The sequence below is a fragment of the Eubalaena glacialis genome, chromosome 1 (genome assembly GCF_028564815.1).
Source record: "Eubalaena glacialis isolate mEubGla1 chromosome 1, mEubGla1.1.hap2.+ XY, whole genome shotgun sequence".
NCBI classification, from domain to species: domain Eukaryota; kingdom Metazoa; phylum Chordata; class Mammalia; order Artiodactyla; family Balaenidae; genus Eubalaena; species Eubalaena glacialis.
Window position 1 is genome coordinate 225,111,490 of NC_083716.1, and position 17,475 is coordinate 225,128,964.

The 17,475-nt window shown below is 38.0% G+C and overlaps 1 protein-coding gene across 2 annotated transcripts in view; it reads right to left on the minus strand.

Annotated features, from left to right (window-relative positions):
- FARSB (phenylalanyl-tRNA synthetase subunit beta) overlaps positions 1–17,475 on the minus strand; it is a 67,496-nt gene that overhangs the window by 22,478 nt on the left and 27,543 nt on the right. For both annotated transcript variants that reach the window (XM_061187895.1, XM_061187903.1), the window contains exons 14-15: positions 15,964–16,056; positions 12,198–12,315 (exon numbers count right to left, since the gene is read on the minus strand). In XM_061187895.1, coding sequence (XP_061043878.1) covers positions 12,198–12,315; positions 15,964–16,056 — 211 coding nt within the window. The remainder of the gene's footprint in view (positions 1–12,197; positions 12,316–15,963; positions 16,057–17,475) is intronic.

The window sequence follows — 17,475 nt, forward strand, 5'->3', positions numbered from 1 at the left end:
AATGTTGGCTTCGTTTTGCCTTTCGAATCAGGAAAAGAGAAAGAACAAACTAATGTCTATCTGGGAGAACAAACTGAAAATAAAAAGCTGCTTCATATTAGCATGTATTGAGCAGAAGTTCTTCCACAGACTTATTCCCATACCATAATTTGCACAAAATATAGAATGTCTTTTGCCTTCCAGATATCCAAATAAACAAATGAGTATTTTAAAACACTGTACTTTACTGCTAGTAATATAAAAGTTGGCCAATAAATGGGGTAAAAGGAAAGGGAAACTTAGTATCCAGAACTTAGTATCTTTCTATCAGCCTATCTGTCACCTTAATTCTCAAGACAATCATGTAAGCTAGGTTTAATTGTACCTATAAAGTGGATAGGGAAAATAAGATGGGGAAACAAAAGTTCAGAAAGGTTTTGCCCAAAGTCAAGCTAACTGCCTGGAGCTAACTGTAATTAATTACACAGCTAATAAGTTACAAAACCAGGATTTGACCAGGACTGTCTAACTCTAAAATCCATGCCCTCTCTACTATACAGTAGAAATCTCTAAATCTCTAAAGGATTTAGATGAAATCTCTAAATCTCTAAAGGATTTAGATGAAAATAAACAATATAAGGGCAAGCTTATGTATGAATATATTCTTAATATAGTCAAAGATGTGCATTCTTGAAATGTTTTTGATATGATACACAGATGTTTTCATTTTCAAAAGTTTTCATATTTAAGAATTGTAGTCAAGCAACTGAAATAAATTATTTTTAGAAGTCAGTTAACTAAAGTTTCTAGCCTTCAACAGTATTGTAACTCATGGGAAGTACATTCCGAGTTAAACTTTGGACTGAACATACATAGAGAAATAACTGTTCTTGCCATGTAACATTTCTTAGCACCCACTATGCTCAAAGCACTCCACTCTAGGTATCCCTAGAGGGTAGAGGTCAAAGCCAGCATAGGGCCTGCACAGACTAAACCCTCAACAATTATTTTCTGAATAAATGAACAAAGCCTGGAAAGGAAGCTAAGCATACACAAAAAAATCATTAAACAAGGGCAGGACGAGACAGTGGCCACATTCTAAGTCAGCACAAGAGCCAGCTGGTGTCGGAAAGTGAGCACTGTGCCACTGCCGCTCTCCATCATTTCCATGTGCAAGAATAAAGTACCTAAAAGCTATAATCGGAGGTGTCGGAATAAAGATTAATATTAAAACCAGGCAGGCATCGAACGTCACTAAATCAACCACATGCATTAACTAAAATGAGGGGCCTGATTGCTCTGTAGGAGCGCGCGCGCGCACACACACACACACACACACACACACACACTCACTCACACTCCTCCTCTCCCCCTCCTCTCGCTCTCCCTCCCTGCTCAACCCCTCTCCCCACCCCCCCTTCCCTTGAAGGGAAAAAAATGAAATGAAACAAAACTAATTTATCCCTTTCATATTATGGACTTGCTCCTGGGTATCTCTGCCATGTGGTACCCATTTGTTGGTGTCACATGCTTTCACTTTAACACACAGACACGTATTGAAACCACTTTGTAGTCCCATTTGTGCTGTGAGAGAAGGGTCCAACAGTAATGCCATCATTCAGAGAGCTTAGCAACACAAACTGGAAGCTCTATTTTGGTAACCTTTGCCTTGGAATACTTCTGTCCTGATCTCCAAATTATGTAAAACTTGCCTTTCTGATAAGAGGAGCAACATCTGGTTTAAAGACTTAGAATTAAAAAAAAAAAAATTAAGTGATTTTGATGATCAGAATAGTGAAGTTACAATAAAAAATACAGGACTTAAAAAAAATTATACTCCATTCAAGAAAGGTTTCAGGATATTTACAGCACACGCATATACAATAATGAGCTATATATTTTTAAACTCAATCTTGCAGTATTTTAAGGAAAGGCCACTGACTTTTAGGGCTTTATACTAAACCCACCATAAGAATTAGATTAAATACATTATTTAGGTGCCCCCTCCCAGCTCCCACCACTGATTGGCTGGTTTTTCACATCTCTCCCAAGTGCTACCATTCCCTCTAGACTTGCTTCCTCACATCTTGCTAAGACATTCCCTCTGAATTAGCTGGATTGAATTAAAAGAGAAAATAACCACATACTCAGTTCCACCCAGAATTTCTCCTTGGAGAAACTGCTAGGCATAATAAAATTCCCACTTCCTAGTATTTTGCACTGAGAGACCATATTACATCACAGGAAGTTCACTGACTGCATGCCGCAAAATAAGAACTATTTAAATTTCATGCCAAAACTAGGGTTTGTTGGAAATGCCTCAGTTCTTTATAACTCAGTTAACAGACCTCTTGTGTCATGCCATCAAACAATTCTGCTTTTTAAATAGGCCTGCCAAGTATGTCAGCCTAAATTACCAGTGTCTTTCACAGACTTCAAAGTACTGCCCGGAGAGGCTGATGTAAACCACCCAGAGAAGGGGTGGCTGGCTACGATTCTGGAAGCTGAAAGAACATGCCAAATGATTTTATAAAAGAAGAAAAAAGGAAAAACAGTGATATGTGATGTCCCTTAGTAAATGACTATCACATACAACTCAAATTTTTCGAACAGCCTTCTGCCTAGTGTAGATTCTCTCTCACCAAAGTACCAATGATTAAAAGCAAATTAGGATCTCTTGCATTCCTGTATACTAATGATGAAAAATCTGAAAGTGAAATTAAGAAAACACTCCCGTTTACCATTGCAACAAAAAGAATAAAATACCTAGGAATAAACCTACCTAAGGAGACAAAAGACCTGTATGCAGAAAATTATAGGACACTGATGAAAGAAATTAAAGATGATACAAACAGATGGAGAGATATACCATGTTCTTGGATTGGAAGAATAAACATTGTGAAAATGACTCTGCTACCCAAAGCAATCTACAGATTCAATGCAATCCCTATCAAACTACCACTGGCATTTTTCACAGAACTAGAACAAAAAATTTCACAATTTGTATGGAAACACAAAAGACCCCGAATAGCCAAAGCAATCTTGAGAACGAAAAATGGAGCTGGAGGAATCAGGCTCCCTGACTTCAGACTATATTACAAAGCTACAGTAATCAAGACAGTTTGGTACTGGCACAAAAACAGAAATATAGATCAATGGAACAGGATAGAAAGCCCAGAGATAAGCCCACGCACATATGGTCACCTTATCTTTGATAAAGGAGGCAAGCATATACAGTGGAGAAAAGACAGCCTCTTCAATAAGTGGTGCTGGGAAAATTGGACAGGTACATGTAAAAGTATGAAATTAGAACACTCCCTAACACCATACACAAAAATAAACTCAAAATGGATTAAAGACCTAAGTGTAAGGCCAGACACTATCAAACTCTTAGAGGAAAACATAGGCAGAACACTGTATGACATAAGTCACAGCAAGATCCTTTTTGACCCAGCTCCTAGAGAAATGGAAATAAAAACACAAATAAACAAATGGGACCTAATGAAACTTAAAAGCTTTTGCACAGCAAAGGAAACCATAAACAAGACCAAAAGACAACCCTCAGAATGGGAGAAAATATTTGCAAATGAAGCAACGGACAAAGGATTAATCTCCAAGATTTACAAGCAGCTCATGCAGCTCAATAACAAAAAAACAAACAACCCAATCCAAAAATGGGCAGAAGACCTAAATAGACATTTCTCCAAAGAAGAGATACAGATTGCCAACAGACACATGAAAGAATGCTCAACATCATTAATCATTAGAGAAATGCAAATCAAAACTACAATGAGGTATCATCTCACACCGGTCAGAATGGCCATCATCAAAAAATCTAGAAACAATAAATGCTGGAGAGGGTGTGGAGAAAAGGGAACACTCTTGCACTGTTGGTGGGAATGTAAATTGATACAGCCACTATGGAGAACAGTATGGAGGTTCCTTAAAAAACTAAAAATAGAACTACCATATGACCCAGCAATCCCACTACTGGGCATATACCCTGAGAAAACCATAATTCAGAAAGAGTCATGTACCAAAATATTCATTGCAGCTCTGTTTACAATAGCCAGGACATGGAAGCAACCTAGGTGTCCATCATCGGATGAATGGATAAAGAAGATGTGGCACATATATACAATGGAATATTACTCAGCCATAAAAAGAAATGAAATGGAGGTGTTTGTAATGAGGTGGATGGAGTTAGAGTCTGTCATACAGAGTGAAGTAAGTCAGAAAGAGAAAAACAAATACAGTATGCTAACACATATATATGGAATCTAAGGGAAAAAAAAAAAAAAAGAGGTCATGAAGAACCTAGTGGCAAGATGGGAATAAAGACACAGACCTACTAGAGAATGGACTTGAGGATATGGGGAGGGGGAGGGGTGAGATGTGACAGGGTGAGAGAGTGTCATGGACATATATACACTACCAAATGTAAAATAGATAACTAGTGGGAAGCAGCCGCATAGCACAGGGAGATCAGCTCGGTGCTTTGTGACCACCTAGAGGGGTGGGATAGGGAGGGTGGGAGGGAGGGAGATGCAAGAGGGAAGAGATATGGCAACATATGTATATGTGTAACTGATTCACTTTGTTGTAAAGCAGAAGCTAGCACACCATTGTAAAGCAATTATACTTCAATAAAGATGTTTAAAAAAAAAAAAAAAAGCAAATTAGGGGTGTTAGACAATGTTATCGTAAGTGGCACAGAATGCAAAAGGATAAGAGTCTTCAAGAGAAGCTTTCCATCTCTATTCTCACATTCACCGAGAAGCCCAAATGAAGATGCTAGGAGAGGGTTTCCCTGGTGGCGCAGTGGTTAAGAATCTGCCTGCCAATGCAGGGGACACCGGTTCGAGCCCTGGTCCAGGAAGATCCCACATGCCACAGAGCAACTAAGCCCATGTGTCACAACTACTGAGCCTGCGCTCTAGAGCCCAAGAGCCACAACTACTGAGCCTGAATGCCACAACTACTGAAGCCCACGTGCCTAGAGCTTGTGCTCCACAACAAGAGAAGCCACTGCAATGAGAAGCCCGCACACTGCAACAAAGAATAGCCCCCGCTCGCCGCAACTAGAGAAAAGCCTGCATGCAGCAAAAAGACCCAACGCAGCCAAAAATAAAATAAACAAATTTTAAAAAAGATGCTAGGAGAAAGCCTACTGGGAAAACAACAGAGCTCCCAGGGCAATTGGTGGCTGATACTGAGCTTGAGAATAATAGCCTGGCCAAGCTCAGAAAATGAAACAAATCACCTTGATTTTTAGTCTATTCCATCTAACAAATTTCTTTAATATTGGTACCCATGAGACTAGTATAGCTAATATTACGAATTTTATTTATCTTCAGAAGAAATTCAGAGTAGGCCTAATGATTCACAAAAGCTATAAGAATCCTGTCAAGACACAGACCTTAAAAAATTAGATCTAATATGGGAGAACAGGAACCTTTACACACTCTTGGTAGGACTGCAAATTTGTAAAAAATCCTTTTTAGAAGAGAATTTGACAAGGTAGCAAACATTTAATATGCATACCAATGGACTGACCAATTCAATTTCTAAAAACACATATTTGTATAAGGGTACAAGGATATTCATTACAATAGACATATTTTAGCAAAAACCTGGTAACAATCTAAACAGTTGTCATAATAGTTTGAGTCAATAAATTACAGTATATCCATATAATGAGATACTATGCAGCCATTAAAAAGAATGAGGTGGACAGAATGTGTTCATAGGAAAAAAGTACAGGACAGAAAAAGCATAATCCTATTTGTATAAACACTAAAGAGAATTTACCTGTATCTGTGGCTATATGTAGAAATGTAAAACATACATTCTATGCATATGCATAGAATGTCTGGCAACTAATTCTAAGAGTAGGATTTGGGAGAAGTTGGATATGTGTATTTTTTTTTTAATGTGAAAACAACAGAATTACTCTTAATACATATTTGTGAAAGTTCTTAAAGATATTACAAATACATTTTCAATTTTAAAAACAAACATAATAAAACCTAAGAACAATTTTCCTTAAAACACTTCTATATTACGGCACTGAGGTAAAGACTTTTCTTTTTTTTAAATAATGCTGAAAGCCAAGAAACAAATGTGAGGAAAAATCTATGACCTTCTCAATGCATGAAGGAAAAAGTTACATCCTTGTGGGTTGGTTTTTATTTCGTTAACATAAACCTGGAATGGATTTTTATCTATTAAAAAAATACGATATTCAATGCATGACAGAGCACGTTATACTCACGTTAGCAGATCTTAACTATGCGAACCAAACGTACTAAAATAACTTTCTACATTAAAAACGATGGTATTCACACACAGTTAAGATGCCATCACATATGCAAATGATGCTACTTCAAATACTGTTAATGTTAATGTTCCTTACACCCATATTTTTTGGATTATTAATTGGAAATTCTACATGCCAAAAATATGAAGTAGTAAAATTAAACTAATCTAGACTGATGACATAAGCTCTCTTCAGAAAGCCACATTCCACATGTGGATGTGAGATAATCTTCCATTATTTAATGGCTGCAGAATTAATGGACAATTTCTCAGAGCTGAAGTATTTTACAAACTCATAATGAAAATGCTTTCATTGAGCTTTTTATCAAGCAAAGAATACCAAAAACTACAAAGACTGGGCCCCTAGAGTTTAGCAGGTTACAAAATAAGACAGATACATGAAAGGTACAAACCGACAGCAAACAGAAGGAACAAACCAAATCATAAAAGAACAGTGAATTAGCTCTGTTCTATGCGGCCATGGTGGTCCCAGGAGGAGAAAAGAACAAGAATCTTAAATATACTAAAGTTAAAAAAAATTAACTTTAAATTTAAAAGTTTAAAAAAAATTCTAGATTTCCATATCCAAACTAGGCAAGGTAAGAAGCAGATCTTTCAGATTTAGAAAAGCTTCAGGGAGAATGAGAAATTTTAGCAACTATTTAAGCAGCAATTTGGGGGACAGAGGAAAGGTGGCTTGTTCCAGGGCTGAAGCAACGCTCTGGAGACGCAGGAACGACCTGAGCAATATAATAATTATTAAAACCCAGCAGTTTTAAAATTATTAAAATGCAGTAGTTAAAACTAAAGGGCAGTATGATTATCGGGGTTCTCCACCGATAAATGTCAAACTGACAACTGGATGATTGCATCATGCTAAATTTAAAACACCCTATATACCTGCTTTACGAAACCAAAGTAAGCCTTCCTTCTTAGGCTATCATTCCTTTCAAACTTAGATTCAACCCCATGATGCATTTTCTCCTGCCATTTTTGTGAGCTTTTAGGCATCCTGGCAGCTTCAGTGACCACTGTGGAATAAACTGTGATGGCAGAATTCAATCTGCATTTAATAAAAAGCCAGAATGCTGGACTTTGCAAAATATAGTTGCATTTCTGGGCATGAAGATTAGAAATTCACAACTGCTCCTCTGAAGTAATTTTTTACTATTTTGTTGATAGTTTCTCCTCGACACTGAAAAGACAAACATAACAACTGAAACCAACCAGTTACTCACACAGCAGCCCGATCTGATAGCTTCAGTACAGCCTCTACTGGACTTCCCTGCTATAATAAAGCTGAAAATTTACCCCACAGCAGAGTCTGCATTCAACTTCTCGTTCCAAAGACACCGCCACTCTGCCCAACAAAAGGGATAAATCAGCTTAGTCCCTCAAGTCATGACTAATTTTTTAAAATGTTGCAGCAACTTCAGATCTTACAATTCAATAAATGCAGTGACCGGCTCAGCCTCTAAGAACAGGACTGTGTCTGACTCAGAGTGGAAATCCTAATACTTGAGGAGAAGGGTGCCTGAGTCCCTCACCGGGCAGCCTGACAGCCTCACGACATGGATGGCCAGTCAGAAAGTCCATATTAGCATAAGAAACTGTCCGATAAGGTCAAGCACAAAATCACGGGCTAGTAGACTTTCGTCTACTCTTAGAGGAACGCAGGTCAGACAGAATTTGTGGAAGGCATATTGAAATCCAGTAGAGATTCCGCTTCCATTTCCACTCTGGAAGATACACTTGCCTACACAAAACCGTGAGGCTGAGAGTGTTGGGTTTTCCTTAATGTTACGAAACAAGTTAGTGGCAGCTGTCACTCCCCTCTCTGTGCTATCAGGGCACCTTGTACACTCCCTTGGCAACCTTTTCTCTCATGTTCCAAGCAGCCCCTGGCAAAGAAAAGGAACTAAAAGATACTTTCTCCCAGTACAACAAATGAGACTGTCTTGCCATACATCTCCACCCCTTTTAAACCAGCAGTTTGAGTACTGCCCTCACTAGTGAAAATTTGGGACATTTTCATAGTCCCTAGAAAACTGCTCTGTCATTTCACTTTTGATGGCCTAGATTTTCTTTTTTTCTTCAAAATTGTTTCATTATTTAGGAGGAAATGGCTACTGTAAATCCAACAGAGAAATGGTTCCTGGTTTGAGAGACGGTAAAAACATATACGCTCAATTCACTGAAAAGAAGTGGGTGATGAATTGCTCAAAAAACATTCCTGGACTTCCCTGGTGGCGCAGTGGTTAAGAACCCGCCTGCCAATGCAGAGGACACGGGTTCGAGCCCTGGTCCGGGAAGATCCCACATGCCGCAGAGCAACTAAGCCCGTGCACCACAACTACTGAGCCTGCGTGCCACAACTACTGAAGTCTGTGCGCCTAGATCCCATGCTCCGCAACAAGAGAAGCCACCACGATGAGAAGCCCGCGCACCACAACGAAGAGTAGCCCCCACTCGCCGCAACTAGAGAAAGCCCACGCACAGCAACGAAGACCCAACGCAGCCAAAATAAAACATAAATAAATAAATTAAAAAAAAAAAAAAAAACCCCAACATTCCTACTTTCTTAAGTAAATTCCTACATTAGTACGTTTTGGTTTTCTTTTCCTAAAAAAAAAAAAAAAATAGTGCACAACAGAAGAAAAACCAATTAAGTTCAAAGTTAGGATAAAAATGAGCCCCAAGTGCCTTAGCAAGGTGATATTAACCCTTTAATGGCCAGCAAAGGTTTTCAATTCATTCTCAAAGAAAATTTCCAGAGACCAAGAAGCTACGTATTGGGCCTTAGGGATTGCTAATACCTTGACAGTCAGAGCAAACACCAAACGGTGCTTATTACGTGGCTGGAACTTTTCAAAATACATTTAATTTTTACAAGTCTACTGAAATAAGTGCTATCATTATTCCCATTGTACAGATGAGGAAACTGAGGCACCAAGAAATTAAATAAATTGTCCAAAGTTAGGCAGCTGGTAAGTGGCAGAACCATGACTCAAACACAGGCGCGCTGGCTGCAGAGTCGCTCATGGAACCACGGTGCTGGGCTGCCTCTCCTGCAGAGTCCTCTCTGTACACCAGATGACAGGCAGGGAGACCACAGGTCCATATTTAGAATAATCCATCAGAAAAGCTTCTTCTGTTATGAAATAAGATCCAGGCCTACCTAAACAGGAAACACACTCCACATAAACTAAAGCAAACCTATGTTTTCAAGAGGGTAGACTTACTGAGTGCATCTACCTCCTCTTATTCCTCAAATCCCATTGATAGGACAGAAAATTGTAAAGAAAAACAATAAACCATGATGGTGTAAGACAACAGGCAAAAGTAATATCAGTTAAAAATGGATTGATGTGGAAAACAGAGCAGAATAATCACAACTAAAATCAGGTATAAAAGAGGTTTGCTACAGAGATAAGAACTACTCTTCCTGATGAAACAAAGTGTAGCAGAAAGACACATCTTTGAATTAAAAAGTATATGGATGGGGTTTCTGGAACTATCACCAGGGTGATTTGTTAAATGATGGCCTAAAGCACTTGTATTTAAGAACAGCTCTCTTTCAACCTCCAAGCATGGGCCTTCCCAAGAAACACAGAGAAAAAGAAAACCAGCAAAGGCACCTCTACCCAGGACTGCAATACAGTAAAGTGGTGTTCCATGCCTACAGCGAAACCCTCCCTGTGGCAACTGTGGGGACCGCAGCTCACTCCTCACCCTCACCGTCCAGGCTCTGAGCTGCCTGCTTGTGAGCGTGCCCAGCCCTGCAGGGAGCCTCTGCAACTAGGGAAGAGTCCTGTTGCTGAAATAGTATTACAGAACTTTTGAGGAAATCTCGAGTAATTAACCTAATCCTATATTTAGAAATATGAAAGGATCACCAAGGATCAAAACAACATAAAACTCAAAGAACTAGGATGAAAGGTAACAAGTCAAAGTTAATAGAAAAAACTGACATAGGAATTACAACAAATTCTCAGTTATCTATACCAATGGATGATTTGAGGCAAAAGAACCCTCAAAACTATTTGCAGCTGGCACTGAAAATGTTTTCTGATTTCTATTACAGATTTATCATCCAAGGAAAATTCTACACAGAACTTTTATTCTCTAAGGATCTAAGCACTGAGACCAAAATTCTGGCCCTAGCTCTAAGTCCCTTATTTTATGCAGCCTTGAACAAATTACCACTTTTCTGTCTTAATTTTCCAGTATATTAAATGGAGACAATATTTTGTCCCATTTGCCTCAAAGAGATGTTTTAACAATCAAAAAAGAAAAAGTACCTTAAAAAATTTTGGGGGGGAAAGCAAAAAGCACCATACAAATGCAAGGTGACATTGTTAACTGAAGACAGGCTGCATACTGGGAGCAGATGGGATCCAGCCTAGGCTGAAAGGTTTGCAATGGACAGTCCACAGGGTACCTTTATACAATCTATTTCCTAAGACAGGCCGATTTACAGTCAATAGTTCTTGGCTACTTTCTAGTAGTTAGAATGACGCCATGTTGTCCTCTTCAGGAGAAAATGAGGAAAAGGCCCCCTCTTTTGTCAACTGATTCAAAAGAACACATTCTGAATTCTGCAGAGTCTGGAGTAAGACTGAATAAATACTGCTAGGACTTCAACTGTTAAATCCAGGGAATCAAAGAAACACTGCCAGTAATTTCGTCATTTGAGGGCACTGCTCACCAAGAGATACCACATATGCAGCTCGAACAGTCAGTCGGACTTATATGTAAGTTGAAGACATGGAGAAGTTTGAACGAGACAGGCTTTCTTGGCAATCAGGTTTAAGGACTTACTAAATACATAATATAGTTATTAAATAACAGCTGCATTCCAAATATTAGACGAAGCAACTTGCTGTACTAACAAGTCCAGACCATCCTCAAAAGAAGCAAAAACTGGTAAAACACATTTACAATCACTGGTACAACAGTAATATGAACAATCATTGTTAAACTAGAATAGTAAGATATCAAGTACGTCAAAACGATATGCATATAAATCACATGACATAAGAAAAAAAGAAATACTCCATAGTGCTTTTCAAGTTGAGGTTTTAATAGGGCTCTTCATAAATATTATTAAATTCTCTGTTAAAATTTGCTTTCTAGGGCTTCCCTGGTGGTGCAGTGGTTGAGAATCTGCCTGCCAATGCAGGGGACACGGGTTCGAGCCCTGGTCTGGGAAGATCCCACATGCCGCCGGGCAACTAGGCCTGTGAGCCACAACTACTGAGCCTGCGCGTCTGGAGCCTGTGCTCCGCAACAAGAGAGGCCACGATAGTGAGAGGCCCGCGCACCGCGATGAAGAGTGGCCCCCGCTCGCCGCAACTAGAGGAAGCCCTAGCACAGAAATGAAGACCCAACACAGCCAAATAAATCAATAAATAAATAAATAATAATTAAAGGTGCTAATAATTAAAAAAAAACAACCAATTTGCTTTCTATTAAAAGTAAGAGATACTGCAATCAAATATCTGGCCCTTGCTTGGATTGATTCACATAAATCAGTCATGAAAATTAAACTTATGAAATAATTGGGAAAATTCAAACACTAGCTGGATATTTGATGATAAGATATAATAATGGCATTGGATTATTAAAAAAAATAGTGGTAGCCCTTACCTTTCATAAATACAAACTAAAGTGTTTGTTAATAAAATGATGTGATGTCTAAGATTTTTACTAAACGAATACGAGGAAGTGGGTTGGAGTATAGATGAAAGAAGTCTGGCCATGTGTGAGTTGATAACTCTTGAAGGTGGGTGCTGGAATCACAGGAGTAATTACATTATTTCCTCTATTTTTATATACAGTTGAAGTTTTCACAATAAAAAATGCTTTAAGTATACAAATCAAAGGTGACTCATTCTTACCTCTGCTAGAATCTTTTATTACAATGTCAGAGATTTCAAACAGTTTCAGAGGAAGGGGCATCTTCCGATTCGCAGCTATGGTCTTTAGGAGGCCAGGAAGAAGGGTAGTGCGTGCCACCTACAGGAGAAGACATGAAATTGCACTGACCAAATAGGAACCAGACATACTTGGTTAATCCATGGCCTCACAGGAAGACACTTTTGGAAAATGCAATGCCTAAATATCCAAGTCATTTTTAATCTTTAATTCCAGTACTTCATATCCTGCCTCATTTCACAAAGTAATTGAAGTAAATTACAAGAAATACAAATATTTAAACAGTTTTAACATGAATTAACCAAATTTTTAAAAACTAGGACCAGGGAAAAAATGTAAATGCAATTAAAATACCAGGACAATGAGAAAAACAGAACACAAATATGTAGGCACTAAAAAACCACATAGCTGCTATGGGCAGGATGTGACTACAGTTTTCAGCTTAGTAGCCAAAACAAATAGGAAAACGTCTAGTTATTTCATTCTTAATATTCATAAGAAATACAAATACACATTCCAATTCTTAAAAAAAAAAAAGGCAAAACTTCCCCTGCTTTTGTCTGTGAAATAAATTTCTCATTCTAAGCTGTATGAGATATGTTAGCTTTCAACACATCATGTTACCAGAAGGGTTTTATGAGCGACGGTATTACATCTGCAGTCAGACTCCAACACCATTATCTTTTGCCCAGACTCTGCATGAGCTTCCTAGGATAATTTCTCTGCTTCTACTTTGCCACCTTATGATCTATTTTCTCCCCACAGACGTGACCCTTTAAGACCTAAATCAGATCATGGAACTCTCCTGCTCAAAAACGTCCAATGGACTTCCATCAGATTTTGAATAAAACCCATGCGCTACATGGGGCTTTATGTGAATCTGGCCCTAGCCCCCTCTCCAACCCCGACGTCTGCTGTTCCCCCGGCTTAGTGCACGTGCTCCAGCCACACACCACCATCAGGATCCCATCCCAGGCCTCCACACGTGCTCCTTCCTCTGCCTCATACATTCTTCCTCTAGATTCGTATGTAGCTATCTTACTTCCTTCAGGACTCTGCTCAAAGGTCTACATGGTCCTACATGGGCCTGCCCTGCCCACCCTGGCTAAAACAGCAGCCCCTCTTAGATCCTGCACATGTAACAGTAAGCCCTTAAAAGGACTTGCTAGATTGTGTTGAGGAAAGAAGAGAACACAGGGACTTCCCTGGTGGCGCAGTGGATAAGACTCCATGCTCCCAATGCAGGGGGCCCAGGTTCAATCCCTGGTCAGGGAACTAGATCCCACATGCATGCCACAACTAAGAGTTCGCATGCCACAACTAAGGAGCCCATGTGCTGCAACTAAGGAGCCTGCCTGCCGCAACTAAGACCCAGCACAACCAAATAAATAATATTAAAAAAAAAAAAAAAAAAAGAAGAGAACACCTTTCCTACTATATTCACTCTACCAGAAAGCTGCTATTAGCCTTCAACTCAGTGCTTTCTGAAATACAGGTCACTTTCCCAACCAGAGAGAAAGTGCCCAAACCATTCACAGAACAAAACTACAATGTTAAAGAAAGCTTAACTTATTAGAATAGAAACAAGCCACTTTTGTAAATGACGTTTTTTAGGTTTTTTTTCACTTTATTTTATAGATAAGATTTATTTATTTAAAAACTCACAGCAACACAAAAAATTAAACCTGAATCAGATCAAGCTCCTAGATCTAACTCCAATTTACTGAAAATATAGGGGACCACAGGAATATAGTCAGCAAAATCCTAAATGTGAGAACGCTACAGGATAAGTGACCCAGTTTCTTCCACAAAGTGAAAGGGGGAGGGGGAGAGAGGGAAAGAGGTGAATGGATGGAGGAGCAACCTGTGGATTAAAAGAGACTTAAGAAGCACATCAATCAACTTTAATGTATGAACCTCATTTGAACCCCAAATCAAATAAACTATTTAAAAAAAGACACCTGAGAAAATTTGAACAATAATTGGATATTTGAGGATACTGAGGAATACTATTGCTAATTTAGGGGGATATGGTAATTTTCTGTAATTGTGTTTACAATAATTATAGTAAAATTTTACATACTTCAGTAAATAACATTTCTCTTATTTCATCCATTCTCTAGTATAACTACTACCAGAAAATAGCCCAAAGTTAAGAATTATGCAAAAGAAAGAATAAGCTTAGACAATAAATTGAGATACAAGACCATGAACAACTTACACTTATTTTAACCATAAATAAATATAAACCTGTTAGCCACATTGGTAATGGTAGGACGTTATCTGTTCATAAAGAAGGAGTAAAATAGAGAATCTGTCAAATCTAAAAGACAGACTCTCATCTCTTATGTATTTAATGCAGAAATATTGAGTCTTACGTGTGCTGAGCCACAGCTATTTAGAGTGACATTTAATGTGTTTCTGATTTGTTTTCCTTCCACTTATATAAAATAGATACGATGTAAACCCTAAAGAACATAACATTACCACATTGTAAGAAATCTATCAAGCTTGAAAAATAAAACTGGGAGAAAAAGAAATACTGGAAAAAACTCAAATAAAAATCCATTAAGATTTACTGAAAAATTTCTCTATCCAAATGAATTTGAACATCTCTTATTAAAGAGAACACCTCAGACGTCTTAGAAAAGCTAGTGGGCATCAGAAATCAAAATATAAAAATTATCACAATCCTTCTAAACTAGCGTAAAGATTCTTCAAAGTTCTGACACTGAATATGGAGAAAGAATTTATGTATTTGATGCATATTATTAGCAATTAGTTCTTTAGTCTAGCTCTAATCTGTCACATTAGTACGTAGCTCTATACATTAAATCTAACTTTAAAAAATCTAAATATTAACATTTTTAGAACTTTTAGAATTTTTAGAACTAATCCAGACACTACTTTTACAAAAGTGAAAACCAAGATCCAAAGAAACTATCTCAAATCAGAGTTCATGTATTATTTTATCATTAACTTTCTGAAAAGCATGTCCTTCCAATTTCTAAGATTCCCCTTGATTCTAGAAGACATGATCTTCTCTAAAGCCTGTTTAAAAGAACACTGAAATGCATATACAAGGAAAATAGAATGAGCTTATTAGTATGAAAGAGATAAGACGATTCAAAGTCATTAATAAGCAAAGATACTATAACTCTGAAATGCTCTCTTTTTATAGGTAAGGTCCGAATCTATCATGTAAATCACTTAACGTTTACTATTAAGGGAGTATCATTCTCATTTAAATATTCCTAACCTCCACATGAAACTGCCAGTAAACTAGACAATTACAATGAAAGGCACAGTCAGCATAGGCCAGAACTGGCATAACGACTTATTTCAAAGTAAAAGACTTAATGGAGGTACTGGGAACAGGTGTAGTTTCACCTATTACAAATGGGTGGAAAAGAGATGAAACCTGAAAATAGTAGTAAAAAAAAAATCAATTGTGAAATGGAAAGTTCAGACAAGAAAGGCTGGGCTAGGTATAGGTAGCACAAAGCAAGTAAGAACCACCTATAAGGTTAATCAAGAAAAGATTATAAAATGTTTAAAGAATTTTTGTCAGTAATGTATGTAAGAACCAAATATAAACCTATCCAAGAAGAAATTCTAAAGAAGCTGTATGATTTTGCCATTTGAGATAAAATAACTGAAGAGACTTTTCATAACTCATGCACTGCCTCTCAGTTTTTACCCAAATTCTTAACTACTTAAAACTCTTACCTGAAATTCAGCTGTTTTAGGATTACTTATGAGGACTGCCTTTGTTGCAGAGATATCCAAACCCAGTTTATCAGCAATATCCTCTTGGGAGCACTAAGAAATACATAAAAATAGATCAATATGGAAAAGCAATGACTAAATCCAATATAAAAAGTATTTAATGCTGTAACAACTTTTGATGGCCTCATGGCAATGTAGATTATATAAAGTAAGCTAAGAATAAGCTGAGAATAAACATATATCAATTAAATTCAGGTCCACAGCAGATGCAATTTAACATTAATAATTCTCTTACAATGAGTTCTAACCATGATGCAGAGCTAAAGTACATTTTTCACATGGAGCTGGTGGTATAACCTGTACTTGGGCCCCCCTAAGCTAGCCTCCCATTGACCTTACCAGTCTAGTCTCCTTCAATCCCCTATTCATTCCCTGAACTGTACACTTTTCCCTACCTTTACCTGAAATGCCCTCCCTGCCCGACTTGCTGCCACCCTGCCCCTTGCAAGATTCTACTTAAAAGACATCTCTTCCACCACTTCCATAAAAATAACCCTAATGACTCCAGTCAGAAATTCTCTCTCCCTCCTTGGTGTTCATATGACTTTCTGTTTTGACTACTATTGTAACCTCTGCAAAATCTGTACTGCCTTGTGACAGAATGGTGGGACTAAGAGCAGAATTCAAATGGCCTCAACGATGTCACTTAACTTCTGTGCATATGTGCTTGATAAAGCTCTGGGTAATGAGCAAACTCCTAAGCACTGACCCACCAAAAAGAGAAAGATGCCTGTCACCCTCAAAAACCAGGATGGGAGGCAGAATTCTGAAAATAAAACTCAATGACTATGAGATACAGCAAGTCTTTATCTCAATGACTATGAGATAAAGCAAATACAATACTTGGCACAAACTAAGTGATCAAAAAATATTAATGATGATAATTAATGTCATTATTAAGAATAAACAATTATCACATATATTAATGTTAACATTTGAAAGAGTTTAAAACTTAACATGAAAACTGATGTACCATCAGTTACTCTTTTCTATTGTCCAACATTAGGTTGGAAAATAGAAAACTGTCCTCAAGGACTAGTGGTCTGTATTTCACTTAGAAAAAAAGAATGGGTTTAGATCCATTTTATGCCAATGCCAGTTCTAATGACTTCTGCCTTGCTCTTTCAGGAAGGATTCTGAAGATACATCCAGGCACAGCAGAAAAGAGCTCCCTGCACCGCCATAGCTGCAGCAGTGGAGAATGGCAGCAGGCATGCTGGGAATAACCATTTTTTCCTCCATAACATGGAGGAGTTTTAATAACAAGATTTAGACATAATGTGACCAATTAGGAAATGCAATTTACATGATGCAATCTATTCTCAAACAGAACTAGTACTGTCTGTATCAAAGAAAAAGGCCCCACAGACACATGGCTACACAGCTAGGTATCTGAGTGACCTTGCACTTTATCATGATGATGGACCATAAGGGATAGAGGTAAGAAGCAAT